At 42.7% G+C, this 20,219-nt stretch overlaps 1 protein-coding gene across 6 annotated transcripts in view; it reads left to right on the forward strand.

The window, feature by feature from the left end:
- The window catches only part of WDR91 (WD repeat domain 91), a 194,654-nt gene that overhangs the window by 103,697 nt on the left and 70,738 nt on the right, over positions 1-20,219 (forward strand). For all 6 annotated transcript variants that reach the window (XM_085651980.1, XM_085651984.1, XM_085651979.1 and 3 more), the window contains one exon: positions 16,965-17,115. In XM_085651980.1, the coding sequence (XP_085508106.1) occupies positions 16,965-17,115 (151 nt within the window). The remainder of the gene's footprint in view (positions 1-16,964; positions 17,116-20,219) is intronic.

Here is a 20,219-nt window from a genome sequence, read left to right on the forward strand (position 1 = left end):
CCCACAGAAAGTGGTCATATTTGGGGCATAGTGACCTTAGGAGTAAGTAGCCCAGTAGCCCAGCTCCTCTTAACACCCCTAAATTGAGCATTTAAGGGATCCCCCGATACTAGATCTTCAGATTTTTCATCTGACACAAAAGGAGTGGAAGAAGAAGACTGCTGACCCGAGAACCGAGGAGAACAACTGAACAGGCGCAAACCCTACCGGCCTGTCTGCTGCACCCAACCTTCGGGAGCAACTTATTCGTCCTGCCTCTTTGCAGACCTTAAGAAACCCGGAGGCCTACCAGTGCTGCACAAATTGCCAAAGAATCTCCCCTGCAGCCGCAGGCACCAAAGAAGCAAGACCAATACAATGACCTGCTGCCTATGAAGTCTACAGATGCATCAGCCGCCCAGGAAGAAGTAGCAGTGCTCCCACAGGTCAGACCCATCCTCCTGTCAAGTTTGTGGCACCAGGAATTACCGGAGCCACACAGTGCCAATCTCTGGGGTTCTGGACTCCTTTCAGCAGTCAATGCTTTTTGTGTCCAGACCAGACACCAACGCCGAGGAATACTGACTTGCATGTCAAGGGACATCAGGGACTGTGAGGCCCACTTTGTGAGTGACCCAGGTGTCCTGTTTGCCCCTTCTGCAGAAAACAAAGAAGTCTCCGCCTGCAGCCTCGTTCTGCAGGCTCCCTCCAACCATGAGAAACTCCTGCACCAGAATCTGACCCCAAAAGACACCACTGCACCCGAGCCCTCTAGCCTGAGGAAAAGTGGACCAAAGGTCCTAAAGATTTCGAGTGTCAAGACCCCGCTGTGCATTCCTCCGTACTGGTGGCCCAGTCCCTGCTTGCAGCTTCTTTCTAACTGGACCGTTCTCCCTTTGAAGTGAATGGGACATCTGATGCTGTGACACCCCTCCGCACCTGGACGGCTCAGAGCCTCCCATGGTGACCTGTTGGTGTGGCCTTGGACCTTGCCTCATACTCACCTTAAATCCAGAAGAACCAGCCCGTAAGTTGCTGCTAAGTGCCTGAATGCCATACATGTTTTTCCTCCATAGGATAACATTGCCTATCCAGAAAATGCAGTGTCCATTTTTGAAAACTAAAAATTCATAACTCAAACTCCTATGGTCTTGGTATCTAAATTTATATAAAAGTACTTGTTTTTTTTATAAATTGGTGTTGGATTTCTTTGATTTCTTTGAGTGTGTGTCTCATTTACTCATTTACTGCCTTTTTGTAATAAATTCTTAGCACTACCCTCTGATTTGGGGTTGGCATTTGTGCCACTGTAACTACTTTGGGGTGCGCCTGGACTCTCTTCACAGTGTACCTCATTTTGGTGCACTGTATAGAGCCATTTTCCTACACCCTACATAGTGAAAGATCGGATGGGTCCACATCTCTGTGTCTAGGCTAAAGGTGGTACAGGCTAAAGGTGGTCCCCTCACTACGCATCTACTGTAACGGTCCAAGTCTGCAACATTAGTCTCCTGCCCTCATTCCCTGTGTCTTTATAGGTGTGCCGTCCTCAACTCCCCTCAACCCCCCTCCATAGCTGCCCTCTAAGAGTGTCTTCTCCCGGTTGGGTTGATCAGACATCCACACCGGCAGGTGCTGCATCTGGGCTGAATGTAGTAACACTGGAGATCAGGAAGGGCCATCCCATCCCTTTTGGAAGATAATTTCAGTGTTTCCAATTTTATCCATCGGAAGGTCGTAATCAGCTTATCTAATAGCCTGAATACCAACCTTAGGAACCGACTCATTGTCCCCTAAAATGCATATAGGCATCTAGTTATGATGATCATTTTAAAATACTGCCGCCTTGCCTGCGATGGACAGTGGGAGCTTTCCCTAAAAGGGGAAGAACTTCTCAAGCCTCTGCAGAAGACATTCAACAATGAGCACTAAGTCATCCACCAGGTTGTGCATTGCGAAGATCCCCAGATATTTTAGTTATTTAGTGTGCTGCTGCATCCGCAGGTTTCTGAGATACTCCACTCTTTTGCTCACTAGGGCACCCATTGGAAATTGTCTGGATTTTATCCAGTTAGTAGTCAAACCCGACACCTGCTAAAATGTCTCCAAGTAATGCAGCAGCCATGGCACTTAGTCACCTGGATCCCGCAAGTGTGACTTACACCTGCCTAAAACCACTTATTTGCAAAATCGGTTATTCAGAGTCAAGTTAGGTCAGCCTTATGCTCAGGCTTCCACAGGGATTCCAAGCTTGCGCCTTTGGTGGTACCGTTTCAATTTTGCTTCACACTCCTCATGATCCCGGAGTGTATTTCCATGGAATTGCTTGTCTGCTGGCACTAAAAAAGTTATCTCAAAGGCTTACTGTGGCAAGATGTAAGGGACAGGACTTTATTGCATCGTGAACCATGTGTGATTTATATCTGTTCTTCTCTGTTGGAACTTTGTATCCCTATAGACTGTTGAACCCAAAAATTGCTGTTTTCTGGAACATTGGGACTTGTATTCCCAAATCGTTAACATAGGCTCCAACCACTTGCATCTTCGGTTTGTGGTCAGAAAGAAACAATAATAATACATAATGCAATCCTGAGAGTACTAGATCCATTACTTTGCTTATATCCAAAGTAATGGATCTATCTGAGAGTTTCTTTCAACAGGAGGAGGTCATGTCTACCCATCCAATTCTTTGCCAGTTCTTGTCATTTGAAGATGGCATGGTATTTGAGGGGCGTTTCAGGACTCTTATATGCATGTATACACGTTGTGCCACATGCTACATTCTGGATGAGAAATTATTCACATCTTCTGTTCAGTCATTGCGATCCATCAGCTACTCACAGGACAAAATAGCCTTCTCTCACCAGGCTTTCCTTGGCGTTCCAACTTGTATGCATGCAAGTAAAGCCAGTGCTGATTATTCCACAGCTGGACAGTTGTTCATCTAACTGTATCCGAGCTTTAGTCTTCCCAGAATTACTTCTTTTCAACCTTGTTAAACAGACATTGTTACTTCAGACTTATTTCAGAGTCTTCAGAGTTTGAGAAATGTTGAAAGCAGCCTTTGTTTTTTCCAGATATCTTTCCTGTCCTCCAGTCCAGAATAAAATAAAACTGGTACACATGTATACAGTGATAGCAATGTATACAATAGCTAAAAGTAAAGGGACCTTCATTTCCACTTCTCATTCCAGCTGGTTATAGAGGTGTGGAAACAGGTTTCAATGCATCTTCCTAAATGTGATCATCTGTTTGCAGACCACAATGGCCAGGCAAACTGAGTACATTTTCTGTACTTTGCTCCTCATGCGTAGTAGCTGAACTAATTATGAGGGCTTTATAGACCCAGAGATGTCCCCAGTGTGATCTTTTTGTAAACAGTCATAAATATAATTGCCTTGTTGTCTGAAACCCCCACCAGGATTTGACTTGGTCACAAGGGCAAGGGGATTCAAGAGGGGCGTACATGAAAGAGGCAGTAATAGTAGAGCAGGACTGGAGCAGGTGGGAGAGATCGAGATATTGGATCTGAGTAATACCTGCAAAAGACAAAACTAAAAGGCAATCCAAATCCAATCTAATAAACAACTGAAAGTACAAGGCAGAAGAAACATAAATGATAGTTTGTGTGCTCCATGGGAAATTATCTGGTTGTACATAAAAGAGATCTCAACAAGTCAAGGAGCAGATCATTTAAGGAAGTCTTGGAAGACACAGAGGAGCTCTTATGGAAGGAGAGCACTGAGTGAGTCTCTGTGCAAAAGAAACCAAACCTCTCACCTCACTGGTACCGCCTGGTAACAATAGGATTTCAATGTGAACACAAAAGATGACAAAGAACGGTGCAAGAAGAACTGAATACAGAAACAGAGTTCAGGAAAAGCAGAACTGGAATATCGGGCAAGGAATCTGCATATTTCCAGTCATGTTCTTGTTTTCCTCCAGACAGAACTAGGAACACTGGAATATAAGACAAACTGCATGCAAAGCGGTTGTAGTAACAAACACAGGAACAGAGAAGCTATAGTAGCAACACTTGTACTGGAAGAACAGGTAATAATGAATGCCCAAAGCTCACATGATCAATGCGCAAGCCATATAGCAAAGCAGCAAGACAGTCCAGGTTTGCACCAAATCTCCGCAGTAAAGGTGGTTTTGCGAACCCTGAACTCACAGGGCAGAAATAGGAAGATTAGGGGAGGGAGCCCAGGTGCAGGAAGAAAGCCTAATGCAAGCAATTAACAGCACTGCCCGAATAGCGGAAAGACTGCACTATAACTTGGAGAAGAAAAAAGGGAAGAAGCCAGAAAGTACAAAAATAAAATGATTAAACCAGGAATGGAATGCAGATTGGAGCTGAAAGAGACAAGTCTAGAAAGCATATGTGTACGTCACTATATCTATAAGAGCCAAGAACAGACTTCTACATCAAAAACATGATCCAGGAAAGGTCTGACGATTTAAGGAAGTAAATAGACCATAATACATCAGGTGGTGGTATGGAAATCTGATAAAGACATCTAGCCGCATTCCTTTTCTTAGAATTCTCCCCAGGTGCCAGACTGGGTCTGGAATTATTTTGTAGCAGTACCTCTGCGTGTCAGTAAAGGCATTGGGCTACTTTGTAGCAATGTCGTCCTCCGGTTGTGACATCAATGGAGTCCATATAAGCCCTCCCCTGACGCGCTGATGTCAGTTTCTTCTTTTCCGTGCTTACGACGTGGATCTGATAAGCGGTTCCTCAGTCTGCTTTTTGGCCTACCTCAACCCTTCATCAAGCTGAAGAGTGTGCCTTTAAACAACTTCTCATGTCCTTGGGGTTCGACCCTTGTGGGTCCTGTGGACGACAAATGTCTGCCACAGACTCTCAGTCTGTTTGTATGTGGTGCCTGGGGGAGCACCATGACTCAGAGGAGTGCAACTCCTGTTGTCAACTTCGACTAAAGGTGCTGAGGAAACGTCGAATGAAGCTCCTAGCAGCCCGGATGTCACAGTCTTCCAAGACTTCCCATCAACCTCAGTCCCCTTTGTGATCCACAGCCTGGCCGCAGATCTGATCTAGGAGCCGTTCCTGTGGGTGTCACTCTCCATTGGCGTCCCAAAAAGTCACGGTGCATATGGTTGAAGTAGCAGCGCCACCCGACTTTGCCGCATAGGGCGAGTTTACGATCTTCGGCTGAAGAGTTGTTACATGAGTCTGGCCCGCACCTACCAACCTACTCTGGAGCCGGGGCAGCTCTGACCCAGATGAGAGAATATTACAATTCTCTTCATAGGTTCTTCCTCTGACCCCAAGGATGTGCATGAGGCCGTGACTGTGTCTACGCTGGCAGGTTCGCCCTCGTCTTCGGACGGCTTCTAGATTTCAAATCTGCTTCGCCGCTGGTGCACAGCCCTTCGGGGTTACCATCTTGGTCTGGTTCACATACTGCGACAACAGCATCGAGGTCTGATCTACCAACTCAGATGATGGTGCCGCTTGATGCTCCACCACTTCCCCTCTCCGACGCCACTTCTTCGGGGCCGATCCGAATTGGATGCAGCGCCGGTGGAGCCGCCTGTGTCTGATACCTTCAAGCCAACTTGATTGATATGCCTTTTGATGGCGCCTGTCTATTTGGGGTGCATGCCGATTCTGCTTTGTGGCGATTTTGAGTTAGTCTGGGTAAACAGATTCTTAACTCTGCCGTCTGCTTTCCTATTACTCTTGTACTAGGTTTGTTAAGTGAACATTTCCTTTTTGATTCACATATGAGCCATTCACAGAGCAGAGCCCATTGACTTTTCTTTTCAAACCCCCTTTCCAGGGTGACACCTGGTGAGGTGTTCCTGCTTGCTGCATTTTCTTTTATTATTATACTTTCAGTGACAGGTTAAGTTTTCAGTCATCTGGGACGTATATTATTTTGTGGCCCTATGTGCGCCTGTTCTTACTGACTTCTTTCTTAAGCTAGATTTTCTACCCGAGTACTTATTCCATAGAGGGTATTTTGCTTGTGTTGTGCCGATGCACTATTGCCTTGTTTCTTGTTCTACGGAACCATCCTCTGTAGGCCATGCATGCCTTTTTTGGCATTTTGGGATCTACTTCTGGTGCTTATAGGAACTTCAGTTTATCTGTCTCTGAAAACGAAGTGCTTGTGAGTTTCGCAGTGCACCAGTCTGATGATTTAGAAAGCTTATTCAAGATGATAAGCCCCACCACTTGTAAGCCTGTAACAAGAGGTGCTATCCCTGTTGCCCTTTATGAAAACAGATACTACGATTGACTCGCGGGGGTGGGGTTGGGGGAGATTGCTGCCTCTCTAGCTGCATTCATCAAGGAGGTCAGGACTGGGTCCCAAACATCCAGTCCTGTACGAAGAGGTCAGGAGAAATCCTGTCAGGACACGGGAGACTTGTTCTTAGATAACCCCAATATATTTTACTTAACCTGCCAGGACCATGGACTCAGTCGCTCCACTGATGTCTAATATTTCTGCAGGAGATTGGGTGAACCACTCGGGGCTGTACAACAGTGAGGAAAAGGATAAGGCAAGGATTAGTATTGGTAGTATCAAGGATCCTTCTGCTATGACGGCAGAGCCGGAAAGTGTGGAAAACGAGCTGTGTGGGGAGGTTCCATCTGAACTAGCCTTGTGTAATTTTCTCCAAATTACTGTGAGGGATGACACCAAAGCCATAGACTGGATCACCCCAGGAAAAGCACCAGGGCTAGATAAAGTACTTTGGGACCTCTTCCAAGCAGAAAAGGAAATCTGGGGTCCATACCTTACAATTTAATTTAATTGTATCCTGGAAGATTCATCCATCCCTCAGCGTGGGCTGGGGACGAGATTATTCCCATCTATAAGAAGGGGTCACGGTCTGTGCCAGCCAACTATCGGCCAATCAGCCTCATTGACAGTTCTCAAAGGCTTTTTTGTTGTATACTGGTAGACAGGCTGTGTTAGTGGGTTTATGTCTAATAAGCCCCCTTCAAGCAGGGTTTAGACCGGAGACCAGTACTATCGATCAAGTATTACGGCTGCAGGCCATGTATAAGAAGTGTGTCTCCTTGGGAGGTGGGAGGCTGTATGTAATCTTCGTTGATCTCCACACTGCCTAACTTTGTTCCAATGTGGTACAAAAGTTAGTGTCACAGTGGAGAACAGTCAAATGTTTCTCAAAAAAATTGTTTAATTGTGAAATACGTTGTGCCGTATAATTTGATTAACTCCGGTTTTGTGATGAAATAAAATCACAACCATTTTGGGTACAATTTAATGGTGTTGTCTGATTTTGATTAGATAACAAGGATCTTTTCCTTATTTATATGTGGTTTGACTGTTCTCCACTGTGACACTAACTTTTGTACCACATTTTACCCAAGTCCAGTGGCCTATTGGTTTACACGATTGCTACATATAACTTTGTTCCAAGGGAGGCGCTGTGGAAGGTCCTAACTGCACAGGGTGCCTCAAGCTACTTAGTTGATGTTATCAGGCAGCTGCTTCAAAGAAACTACACGCAGGTGAGATATGGTAAACATGGGGAATTGACTACATCTATACCAGTCACGAGGGGGGTAAGGAAGGGCTCTGTCCTTGCCCCAACCTTATTTCTTTTGTACATCAATGACCTGGTAGCCTATTTAGAGAAGTGCAAACAGAATGCACCAAGTCTGGCAGGCCTAAAGATTGCGGCCCTCCTGTTCGCGGACGACACCCTACTGATATCTAAATCCCCTATGGGTATTCAAAATCTCTTGGACCAGTTCGGTCTTTTCAGTGAACAGAGAGGGCTTGAAATCAACTTACAAAAAAACAAGCATGTGTTTTTTAACTGCAGCCATACAACTTGCCCAAACCCATCGCTAAACGGTGCCTCAATTGAGTGTCCATACATTTGAATATTTGGGTCTTACTCTGATGGACAATTTCAGTTGGCCTGCCCAGATTCTCAAGTGTAAGCTGAAGCTTGAATACTAAGCAGAAGGAATCTTGAGGGGTCTGAAGGGTTCCAGTTTTCGACCTGTATCCCCGGCCATCCCCATCTTCATCTTGCAAGCAATGGGTGTGTCTCTGTATGGAGGAGAATTGTGGGAACACAAGAAGGTGACAGCACTAGAGGTGGGTGAGAACAAATTCATACGATCCTTGGTGAACCTCCCCACCAGCACCCACTCCTGCCATTGCGGCTAGATCTGGGCCAAAGGTTCATTGCCCACTAAGCAGCTCTTAGACCTCTGATGTACTGGAGACAGCTAGGGACCTCAGCAAGCCTAGCTATGTATCGGGAGGATCCCTTGGCTAGGACATATTAAGACCCTCCTGTCTAAGATGGGTTGGGTGCACCTGTGGTTTATCCAGGGAGCCTGGACCAATACGACAGTTCTGCACAGAAGGGGATGTACTGGAGATATGTAGAAGGGGATCCAGCAGGACAAGAAGTCTGAGCACCTTGACATTAGCCTTTTTGGAATTCAAGGATTACTTCCGTATGGGAGAGTACATGGATTCCATTGAACCCCCATTGGCAAGAACCCTGTACATCAAATTTCATCTTGAGGTTCAACCAGCGATATTAAAAAAAATAGGAAAAAAATGATGCTACCACTTTGTCGCAGTATGGGGATTAGAAACTATATGGTAGCCACTAGAATTTTTAGATCAGATATATCACCCTTGATTGTGTTTGTTTTGCCTCATTTTTTTAAATGGGGAATTTTGAATCGGAAAGAGAAGTGTTGGTCTCTGAGTTCCAAATTGTATTGACTATTGCTGCTAGTTATGTGTCCCGTTTACGTTTGGATCCTGACCTTCTAATCTATTAATTCTTCTTAATGAGATGCTACTGGTTATAAGTCAGTGGATCAGAGCACACTGCAAAAAGTATGACCTGCGACGATTTTTGGAGTTGTTACAAGAGTAACGTTCCAATGATTTTAACAAAGGTTTGAGGTTTTTAAAGATTTTATTGGTGTTAATGTTTTTATGTCAACTGTATCCATGTATGCACTTTTATGGTAGTATCTGCCGAATAAAGATTATTATGATATAACCCCTCCCCTCCCCCCCCCCCCCCACGCAACCATCGTAAGGGTTATCTCTCATATTCATGGGGCATTTCTTCCCTTTAATGGTATCCTTCTTTCCATGTAGGAGGAAATGGATCAAGTGACAGGATCCTTGGCCTGGGTTGAGTTTCATCTCTGGCTTAAGACCTTTATTAGAGCGTTGACACTTCTTGTTCTGTTTTTGGAATGCATCAGCAAGAGGGTTTCCTGCTACTGATCTTTCAAGTTCCTTATAAGGCTGTAGCTCAGTGGTGCATTGGGTATCAAAGACCCCTCTAATGCAATGATCATATCTCGCCACTGCCACAAGGTTACCTTGTTCCTGTGCCATCGACCTTGCTGCCTTTTCTTCTGCTTCATCCCTGAAGAGGAGGTTGTTACTTGTCACATTCTGGAATGCCTTGTACCATTTTTACCTATAGATATTGTTTATTTACCAGTTCATATCACAGCCACGTTATTTGTTTACCGCATTGGTTTTTCTTCACCATCTCACCCCTTTTGTCTGTGTTGTAGCTAATTTTCATCTTCAGTTTTCCTTCTGGAACATGTGTCCCTTAGACATTATGAATCCATCACTTTGAGGATTGGTTTCCAAGGAGATTGGAGTCTCCCATAGCATCCTTTTCCTGGAGGTTCTTCTTCCTCGTCATAGGAGGTGATAGGGATTCTATCTCTCAAATCTCCGTTATACCACTTCCTCCTTATTTGGCAAATTTCTACTGCTTGAAGTAATCGTTTCTCTTTTTCTCTCTCTCTCACTCTCTCTCTCTCTCTCTCTCTCTCTCTCTTCCTTTGGATAAGGTGAGTATTTTCCTCTTTTTTAGTGTGGTATTTTGGATCTTTTGCTTTGTATATATCCTGTCTCCTATTGAGAAATGTCTTACTGGCCTTGATCCTTGCAGTGCTTCTCTGCACTGCCATACAATATTTTAGAGTTTTATTCCCACTTCGTGGGGCTTGATCCCTTCATGCCTGTGTACTCCCATCTTTTGTAAATAAGTATTAGTAGAAGGAAATACTTTATTCGGTAACCAAGTACCATCAAAGTATCCATAAACAAGACAATACAATATATACATAACAATACATTTTCTCACTACATCGCACATCTTAGTTCATATTAAAAAGAACAAATACAATTGGGAAATCATTCCTGTAGTCGTTACTTGCATACCGAAAAAAGTGCTAAAATTAGACAAGGGCTATGTGCAAAACAAACCGTGAGCAGCATGATAACACATAAAATGTATCCTTTCGTTTATATAAAATAGGCATTGTTAAACTTAAGCAATAGTTAAAAAGTGGCCTAATCACTCCTGTCTTTTATCAGAAGCTGCAGTCAGGTCTTGCTGCCTAATTTCTCTATCTATTGGATGGTATGTCAAGGCCTTCCATGTGTTGACCTTTATTTCGACTATAACTTTTCATAGACCCCGGTTGTGGTCTTCAATCCCTTCATAGGGGAGTTTTTACACTTGCTCTTTTCTTTTGATTTCCTGTTAACCGCCTGAAGGTAGCCTTGTCAGTCAGTAGTGTTGGTTCATGGGCGGCTGCTATTGTGTTTCTGCAGTGGATGGTGTCTCCACTCCCTCTCTCCTCTTATACGATTACCAATGTATGTTTGTGTTTATATCTATCTTTCGATGGATACCTCTCTTCTGTAAGTGTTTCTCGTTACTACACTGGGTTTCTAATTCTTATAGTCCCGGAGGGTTACCTTTCTCTAGAAGGTTTTTTTTCCTACCGAGAGTGGTCTCTACCAAACGTTGTTAATCTTCTCACAGTGCTAATGTTCAGCATTGATGGAATCTCCCTGTCCATCGTGGATGTGCTCTGAGATTCCCATTTCTTTGTGTCTCACACGGTAGGGATAGCTCACATACTGGTTTCCACAACAAGAAGCTGGAGCTCTAATTCAGTGGTATGGGCTATTGTCCTTGGTCCTTTCGCATAGTCCAGTCATGCGTTGAATACCTCTTCAGACTACATAGTTTAATTGTTTCTATGAAGTGTGTTCTCCAACACTTTCTTATCCCGTTGCTGTGGGTAATGATGTCCACATATTTCTCGATGTCTTGCAGACTTCAGCTCCTTACGGGCTTCCCACAGTCCTTCTGGTGGAGCATCTTATTTGCTTCACCTTTAATCCTTAAGACAGACGGGTCACTTTCTCATTATGGACCAGCTAGTCCTATTCAGGGATCTTTTGTGAGTTCAGTTTGCAGACCCTCCTCCAGGGATTGTATTACTTGGGTATCTAATTCTAAGATAAGGAATCTGCGGCTAGATGTCTCTGTCAGATGAATGAGTTACTTACCTTCGGTAACGCCTTATCTGGTAGAGACAGGATCTAGCCCCAGACTTCTTAGTGACCCACCCATCCTCCCCACTCTGCAAACTTGCTGTCCTGTTACCTACAAGATCCCTTTCTTGCCATTCTCAAGCCTTTCTTTAGGACTTTGTATTTAGTTTGATACAAAGATGTCTCTCTTTTGGCACACTGTTTCCATAGTAGCTCTTATAAATGGCTCTGCATTGTTGGTGTGAAAAATAGTCACAGAGGAAACTGACGTCCGCGCGTCAGGGGAGGTCTTGTATGAACTCGATTGACGTCACATCCAGAGGACGATGCCACTATGGAGTTGCTTGATGCCCTCTACCGACGAGCAGAGGTACTGCTATAAAAAAATGTCCAGATCCAGTCTGGGACCTGGGGAGAATTCTAAGAAAAGGAATATGTGGCTAGATCCTATCTCTACCAGATAAGACATTACCGAAGGTAAGTAACTTATTAATCAGGACTGGAGTAATATGTGGAGAAGGTGTGCAATGTGCTGAAATGTCTTCTGATCTAAATTGGGGTGTGCAGATATAATGAGTATTTAATATCGACTGGCAGAAATATCAAGTCATAAATATCGTACGTGAGAAATATTGACAGCAATAATATCGTGGTGAAGACTATCGACTTAAGGTAAGTAATATCCATTTTAAAAATAGCAAAGTGTTTAATATCATTTGCAAGAATATAGTAGTTAAAAATATCGAATTTTTTTTTAATTAATGTTCTGTATTTTAGTATATGTTTTAAATGTATGTGATGTATTTTTTTGTATAATAATGTTTTTTGTTTTTTTTTAGTATATCTGTTAACTTTTTAGTAGTTATCAAAAAAATAATTATTTGAATTCTGAATTTTTCTGTTCTGTAGCGGGTTGTGGGTTTATAGGGGAATAGGATGGGAAGTATATTTATTAAATTAATTATTATTTTTATTTAAAAATATTTATTTTATTGATATGTTATAGTGGAAAGTTAATGTGTAAAATAAGTTAATATTAATTAATGATTGTTGATTATTATTTGATTATTTGGTAATTATTTATTGTGATTGTGTAATTAATTTTAGGTGTGTTTTGGGGGTTTATAGGGGTAAAGGGTGGCAAGTTATTTTATTAACTAATTATTTGTTGAGTGATAATTATTATAATTAAAAATGAATTATGGTAATTGTATAAATAATTTTAGCTGTGTGTTGTGGTGTTTATAGGGGTAAAGGGCAGGTAGTAATTTGTGTTTAATAAATAGTTGTTAATGCTAATTATTTGATATTTATTTTGTGTTATTGTTTATTTATTGCTGTGTTGTTTTTGCTTTTAAAGGGGCTTAGGATGGGAATTAAATGCATTTTATTTACTTTATAATTAGTTGTTTAATAGCAATAGTTTTAAAATATGTTTTAATTGTGTAATTTATTTTCTTACAGTTTAATTTAGGTGTGTGTTGTGGGCATTATAGTGTTAACTAATGTTTGTTAGTTTTTTTACTTAACCCCTTCAGTGCCACGCCCTTTCCCCCTCCTGTGCCGGGCGTTGCACTAGTGGGTGGGGTTCATGACGAGATAGTCTCGTCATGGGCACAGCGCAACCGTGCTCCATGACGAGACTATCTCGTCATGGGCACTGAAGAGGTTAAGACATTATGTTAGAGGCCAAATAGCATTCCACAATGTTCTGGCGGTAGGGTCTCCAGAAGAGGATATAATTTTCTTACTTGCTTGAATGGCACATTTTTCATCACTCAACACCAGCAATGATGGTAATGCAGGCAGCTTGCTAATGTAAACATAACCCTTTCATTTTGGAGATAGTATGATCAAACCTAAGAAGTACGTTTCTCACTTAAATGCCATCATTGTATGCCATTTTATGATGTGTTCCTTTTTATGTATCTCTTATGAGTAAATCTTTGTCTTTAGAGGGATATTTGTGTAGCTTTGCTTGGCTTTGGCCACAGAAACTCTTGTTGTGAGTCTCTCCATGGCCAGGAGACTCCGTGAGCTGTAGGGTCTCTTTCTCTGATCTCTTAAAAAATATTTTTAAACAATATTATTTATTTGTGATTTTCAAGATCAAATAACAATCAATGTATTCATAGAAAAGCTTTTTAGACCTTGGACACTCAAGCATTCCTCCCTGAGATTCCATAGCTATTCAGTATTTTACCCACCACTTCAGTATGTCCTTCATTTAGCATCACTCACCCTGGACCATCTGGATCCATTCTCCAGTTTCACCAGGATCTTTATTCCGAGATGTGCATTCCCATTCATGATCCCACTAAAATTAATTGTTTGTTGCCCTGCCTTGCTTGTCTATTGTCTGTGTACCAACCTTCATAGATCGCGTTTACGCCCAATCCAACAGCTCTTCAGCCTTCTCCTCTGTTGTAATATCTCTCGTTCTGCTAGGGCCCATTCTTTAATATCTGCCTTCCAGTATTTCCTAGTGAGCCTTCTACCTTATCATAAGCAGACTGCTATATGATATTGCTAATAACAGTCTTAGTGCCACAAATCTATGTAATTTTTTCTGTTATTCGGTTTCAGTAAAATACTCCGCAAATAGTACTTAACGGTTTCCTTAAATTTTAGGCCAGGTGTGGATTGCATGGTTGGTACTATCCGCAGTATTCTGATATTATTCGACATGCCAATGTAATGTGTATAAATGAGGTGTCCAGGTCTGAGCATTTAGGGCAATTGAGTGATCTGTTTGGATATATTTTGTGTAGTCTCAGCGGTGTCAGAAACGTGTGATATAAGAAATTTAAGTGAGCCAGTTGAAACCTGGCATTTCGTCCTCTGATGTTTATGCTGTTTTGTTCTCTTGACATTTGTATACATAAAGGCATTTGCCATTCTGAATTTCCTCAGGTCAAATTTATGCTTATCATAAGTGTATTCATAATCTGGATGTCTGATTAGAATTGAAATTCAGTAGCAGGTCTTTTCATAGGCTACCTCCCACCGCTTTGTCATGTATGGTGAGAAGGGTCCCAGAAAGTCAGCATCACAAGCTACTATCACAACATGGATAGACTCTTGAAGTCATTATTCATGCATATAACTTCACTATTCTACTCCTCAGATGCTGATGTACACTGGAGTTCACTCTAGCAGAGCTATTTGAATTCTGATGTTCATCATTGTTCACTCTGCATGCATTAGGCTTTGGATGCAGCTATTAAAATGAATGCTTTATTTCATTGCTTCTTCAATTTAATTTTCTTGCTGGACAATCTATTTAGATCAGTTGAGAGTAATATAGAGGTTGGCCTAGATACCTTTACATTTATTCCTCATCTCTTTTAGAACACTCTCTCCTTTTAATTTCTTTTGTATCTTTTTTTTAAATTCAATAACTTTATTGATTTTTCTTTTCAAACACAAAATAAATAAAACACAGGAAAAAGGAGTAGAGGTAAAGCAAAACATCAAATGTTACCTTGGATAAAGGAAAATGAGAAAATATTACAAGTCATACAGTATCGCCAGATGAATGAGTTGGATGAGGGTACAAATGTTGGTTGGTAAGCTTGTCATAATATCCATGTCACTCAAGGGCCATCAGCTACAGAATACGTAGATGGGTATGGGAGCTCATGCGTGGCTTAACAGTAGCAGACTAATATATTTAAGATACACATGTCTACAAAATGATCAATGAATCACAGTCTTTTTGTATCCGGGTTGTCATTATTATCATTACTGTCATTAACAGTTCTATTGAATATCCTTTATCTATCTTCCAGCATAAAAAGAGTAAGAGAGAGAGAAAAACAATAATAAAAATAATTAGACAGCACTAGATCCAACTGAGGATAGGGAGAAATAAGAAAATAGTAATAGTAGGAAGAAAGAAAGAGTAAGGATAGAGTAAGATTGAGCTCACGGTCAAAGGGCAATACTACAGGCGGTTTAAGCCTATCTTGATAGGTAATCAGCACTCAATTCTAGTAGAATGGTTACATATGCTGAAGTGACCGCAACTAGCGTGACTAAAGGCACGTCTGGGATTGGTAATTTAGGGGGGTTTAAAAACCTTGGACGTAGAGTCAAGCGCTTTCCATATCTTCCTGTGTCTGGGTTTCCAAGGGGAGGTATTTAAGGAGGCATTGTCCGCACCTCGTAAGAAAGTTAGCCATTCTTGCCACTTTTTTTATATGATAGCTCTTTAACCGGTGAGATGCTGAATGTCTGGGAAATGTATTTGAAGACTTTGTTCCAAAAGGTTTGTAACATAGGACATAGCAGGAGCATGTGCGATAAGTCACCTGTTTAAGAGTTGCAATTCCAGCATTGTGGGGACTGTATTAGTTTAAGTTTAAATAGTCTTGTAGGGGTCCAGTAAGTCCTATTTATGATCATAGATTTTATTTGCGAAAGAGTAGGGGAGATTTTGTGTTTGAAAGGCATCATGTGTATTTATGGCCAGTCCAGTGTAAGTGTTTTGCTGTTCGGTTCTGCCTCCCATTTTGATACATTGCTCAAACGATGCTTACCCGGTGAGGGGAGAAGTAATTTGTAGATCCTTGAGACTGTGTGGCCAGCATTCAGCAATTGGGATAGTCTTGAGGGAAGCCAGGGGGGGGGAGAGATAGAATTAAGTTTGGAAATCTGTACTTTCAGTTTCAGGAAGTCCTAGAAATCTAATTCAGTTAAACCTTTCTCATATTCAAGTGTGGAGAAAGGAATCAGTGAAGTATTGTTATATAGGTCCTTGACGAAATTAATACCTTTGCGGGACCACTCTTCCCAAAATATGGTTTCTTTACTTATTTTTCTCGCGGGGTTGTGCCAAATCACCTGTGCATTAGAGGCACCTATTTTCGTTGTGGAGAGGCTATCCAGCCGTGTTAAGGCTTTTTTAGTGTTTACAATGATATATTTAGAGTGCTCCAGTTTTGTGGTCTGCATTGTCATAATTGCTTGGAGGGCTATTCCTTTAGTAAGATTTAGTTCTACATCTAACCATTAGGGTTTGTAATCAAGGTATCTTTTTTTAAACAAAACTCATATCGGTGTGCTACTTACAGTAGGCAATGGAACTGGCCATACACACCCATTGGTTGGCACTGTGACAACTTCAGGCCAGTACATTTTTGAACAGATGAATAAATAATTTTTGGTGCAGATTCCTGGTGGCCCTGGATTCCCATGAGATGGTCACAGCACTGAACACAGAGTTAATAGCACAGGACTCGGGATGAGGTAACTTTATCTTGCAACCGCAGTTGAGGGGTTGATTATTTTTCATGCTGAGAGAATTCACTTTCAATGCAAGCTGATTCCAAAGTCCTTGCCCCTATAAATTTCAAGATTATCTCAAAGACTGAAAAAGGACAGGAAATTTAAAGGAATATATTGTACGTTGTACCAGGAAGTTAAACTAGTCAATATATTTTCCACTTTTTTTTATTTTTATTAGAAGGAATGCGTGCTGTGTTTTACTTTCTATTGCTTTGAAGTTTAATTCATTCATTTTCACTTTAAGGAAAGGCCATGCTCAAGAGGGCATGCCATAGCACTATATGCTAGAATACTTCCTCCCTTACTCTACTGACTGGTGTCCTCATTTACTAGGGTTGATTGCTCAGGAAGGAGGGTGGCCAGTGTGGATTCAGATGGAGTTATAAAAGTCTGGTCCTTAAATCCACTAATGCAGACGAAAGCCTCTGCCATCTCTAAATCGCCACTTCTTTCACTGGAATGGGCATCGAAGCGGGACAGGCTGGTGAGTATGGCAACAGCTTTAATAAGATCATTACATTTATCTTTAGGTTTTCATGTGGTTGCATAGTTCCAAAGGTTTCAGCATACGTGAACTATCAATTTGTTCATCCTGTGAGCCTCATTCAGTTGGTGCGATAGCCTTACACACTTAGGGGCCCATTACGATGGTGGGCAGGTAACGGTAAAGGTGCGGCGGTCACGCTGTGCCCATTAGGATGCGACCGCCATCCTGGCGGTCGCATCCTACATATTCAACATTGTGGCAGGCGGTGCTGTAAGCAGCACCCGCCACAATGTTGAAAATGCATGTTGTGCATTGGCATGCACAACGTGACAGGCACCGCACGGTGCCTGCCAGCTTGTGAATGCCAATGTAGGGGGGTACCATGGGTACCCCCCAAGTTCAGCCCCCGACCACTCCCCCCCCCTATCCCCTAAAGGCCCGCAACGGGCCCCCAAAGTAAACTCTGCATGCCTTTCCATGGCGGAGTCTCCACCATGGAAAGGCATTCCACCGCACACATCATAATATGGATGGCATTGCCTGCAAGGCACGCCACCATATTATGGGCCTTTTCCGCCCGGCAGGCAATCGTGACGAATGCCTACTGGTGGAAAAGCGTTGGATTGTCTTTCCATCTGCCACGGTACCTCCCGCCATGCCAATGTGGCGGGGATAGATGGCCGTCCGGCGGGGTGTTTTGGCGGGCGGATCGCCACTGCTGGTTGGGCGGTGGCGATCCGCGCGCCAAGCTAATAGGCCCCTAAGTAAGCAGTGCTTTTTTATTTTTTTTGTCTCCCCCATGATCAGTTTTAAACTGAGAAGATAAGATTGTCTGCCTTACTTGTTAATCCTATATCCAGATTAGGTGACTGTAGTGTGTTCTTGTGACCGTAGGACCCCATAATCTTATTGAGAAGAGATAACCTTACTAACAATTTCATCTTAAGATTTAAAAAGTAAGCTTTTTTTCTTCAGGTGACTTTGAGAAGGGTAAGGGCATTGTGGTTGGTGGTTCTCTTCACAAGTCCATGTAAGGCATTTTCTAGGGTCCTGGGCTTGATGGCCAGTATCCTAAACGTCCTTGTCTCCTTTGGATAGATAACCAAGTTACTTCTTTTGGATGCTTAAATCTTCAAGTGTAGTGAATTGGGTATTCAGGGCTTACTCTTACACAAGCCTACAGGCTCCCAAAATAGTAATTTCACATAACACCAATGCTGTTTATATGTTATATGTAGAAGTAGACTTTAATGATACGCAGGGTAGTTAACACTATGACACAAACCAAAAAGGTTATAGTATTTTCTGGGTTCGCAATAAAACCCTGTTGAATTTTCAGTTCTACAGAAACAAATTGCATGAGTTCCTGTGGCAGGTGTCCTTTTCAAGGCAAAGCAGTTTACTTCAGTGCACGTCTATGACTTAAATTTGGTTTGAGAGATTTTCACTACAATGTTAGTTACTAAATTGCAGTGGAACAGAGATGATACACAGTTAAAATGGATATGATATGTCTGACCTCTGTCCTGTTGTCTTTGTTTCTTAGTTGCAGGATCTCAAACCTGAGCTCGCCACTTTAAACTAAGGGCCTCATTACGATGCCGCCCGCCATTGTTGCGGTATTTCGGACTGCCCACCAGACATCTGGAGGTCCCACCACTGAAATTATGATGCGCCCGCCATACCGGTGGACGCATCCAGGGCATTTAACATTGCGGACGGTGGGGCTGGCTGCAGCACCGTACGCAATGTCAAAATATCATACTGTGCTTTTCCCTGCACTACGTGGCAGGCACCACGCGGTGCCTGCCACGCAGTGCAGGGCAATGCAGGGGGGTACCCTGGGTAACCCCCCCTCCCACAGTGCAGCAACGCCTACCCCCAACACAGAGGGGGCCCACAATGGGCCCCGGAATCCAGCCTTCACCAGCCTTAACGCCAGCATTGTAATCTGGCGTGCGGTGCCTTCTAGGCACCGCCGCCATTTCCCAGGTCCTATCCGCTCCGCCAGGCAATCCTAACGATTGCCTGTGGCGGAAGCATGTCTGGCGGTCTTTGCGCCCGCCACGCTTGCGGAACGATTCACCCCCGCCATCCTAATGTGGCGGGGGGAAATAGGCATTCAGATGGCAGAGGGCGGGCCTTCCGCCATCCTAATGAGCCTCTAAGTTCCTAGTGAAAAGAAAAGAACTTTAACCACAAACCCACCTCCCAAACAGTGAACAGGGCTATACATGAACAGCAGTCCATTTCCAGTAAAAGTAACTTGAATGTGGTTCCAGTACGACCTGATGGTAGGCCGCGGATAGATCGATAGTAGAGAACCACGTAGCCCCTCTCAATGACGCTACCATCTCATTGATTTTAGGCAAAGGAAACTTTTCTATCACAATATTGTTGTTTAAATGGCGCAAGTCTATGCACAAACGGATTTTTCCGTTGGACTTGCGGGCAACTACGACCGGAGAAATCCACTCCGATGTCTCCACTTCTTCAATCACCCCCTTGCCTAGCAAGTTCTGTATTTCCTTTTTCACCTCATCCCTAATTAAAATCGGAATGGGCCTTACTTTGTGTACTTTTGGTATTGCATCCTTTTTCAACACAATCTTGTGTTCAAACCCTTTGAGTTCCCCTAAATCTTTCCCAAACACCTTAGGAAATCTTTTGCTCAAAACTTCACTCATTTTACTGCACTCATCCATTATCAGCACTTTCTCCACACTATTAGGGTCTAAGATTATATGCAAATCCTTCTGATCGAACCACCCCAAAACTGACGGTCCCCTCTTAGCTACGTACAACTTCCCTCTTGTGGACCTTCCCTTAAAAAGGAATGTTAACCACCTGAAACCTAACATGTCAATCTTTTCTCCTGTATAGCTAATGGGATTTACATCTGATTTGTTTAATTGGTTTCCGATCTTCCCAACAAATTTTTCTTTCCATATTCCTTTATTAATGATTGTGTAGGGTGACCCCGAATCCGCATACACCATCACCTTAACCCCACCTAGAGATAACTCACAAATAGGTTTCCCATCCATAGAGCTATCCTCTATATTCAACATGAAATTCCCTCTTACACTCTTTACACATTC

The sequence above is a fragment of the Triturus cristatus genome, chromosome 4_1, assembly GCF_964204655.1.
Source record: "Triturus cristatus chromosome 4_1, aTriCri1.1, whole genome shotgun sequence".
NCBI lineage: Eukaryota > Metazoa > Chordata > Amphibia > Caudata > Salamandridae > Triturus > Triturus cristatus.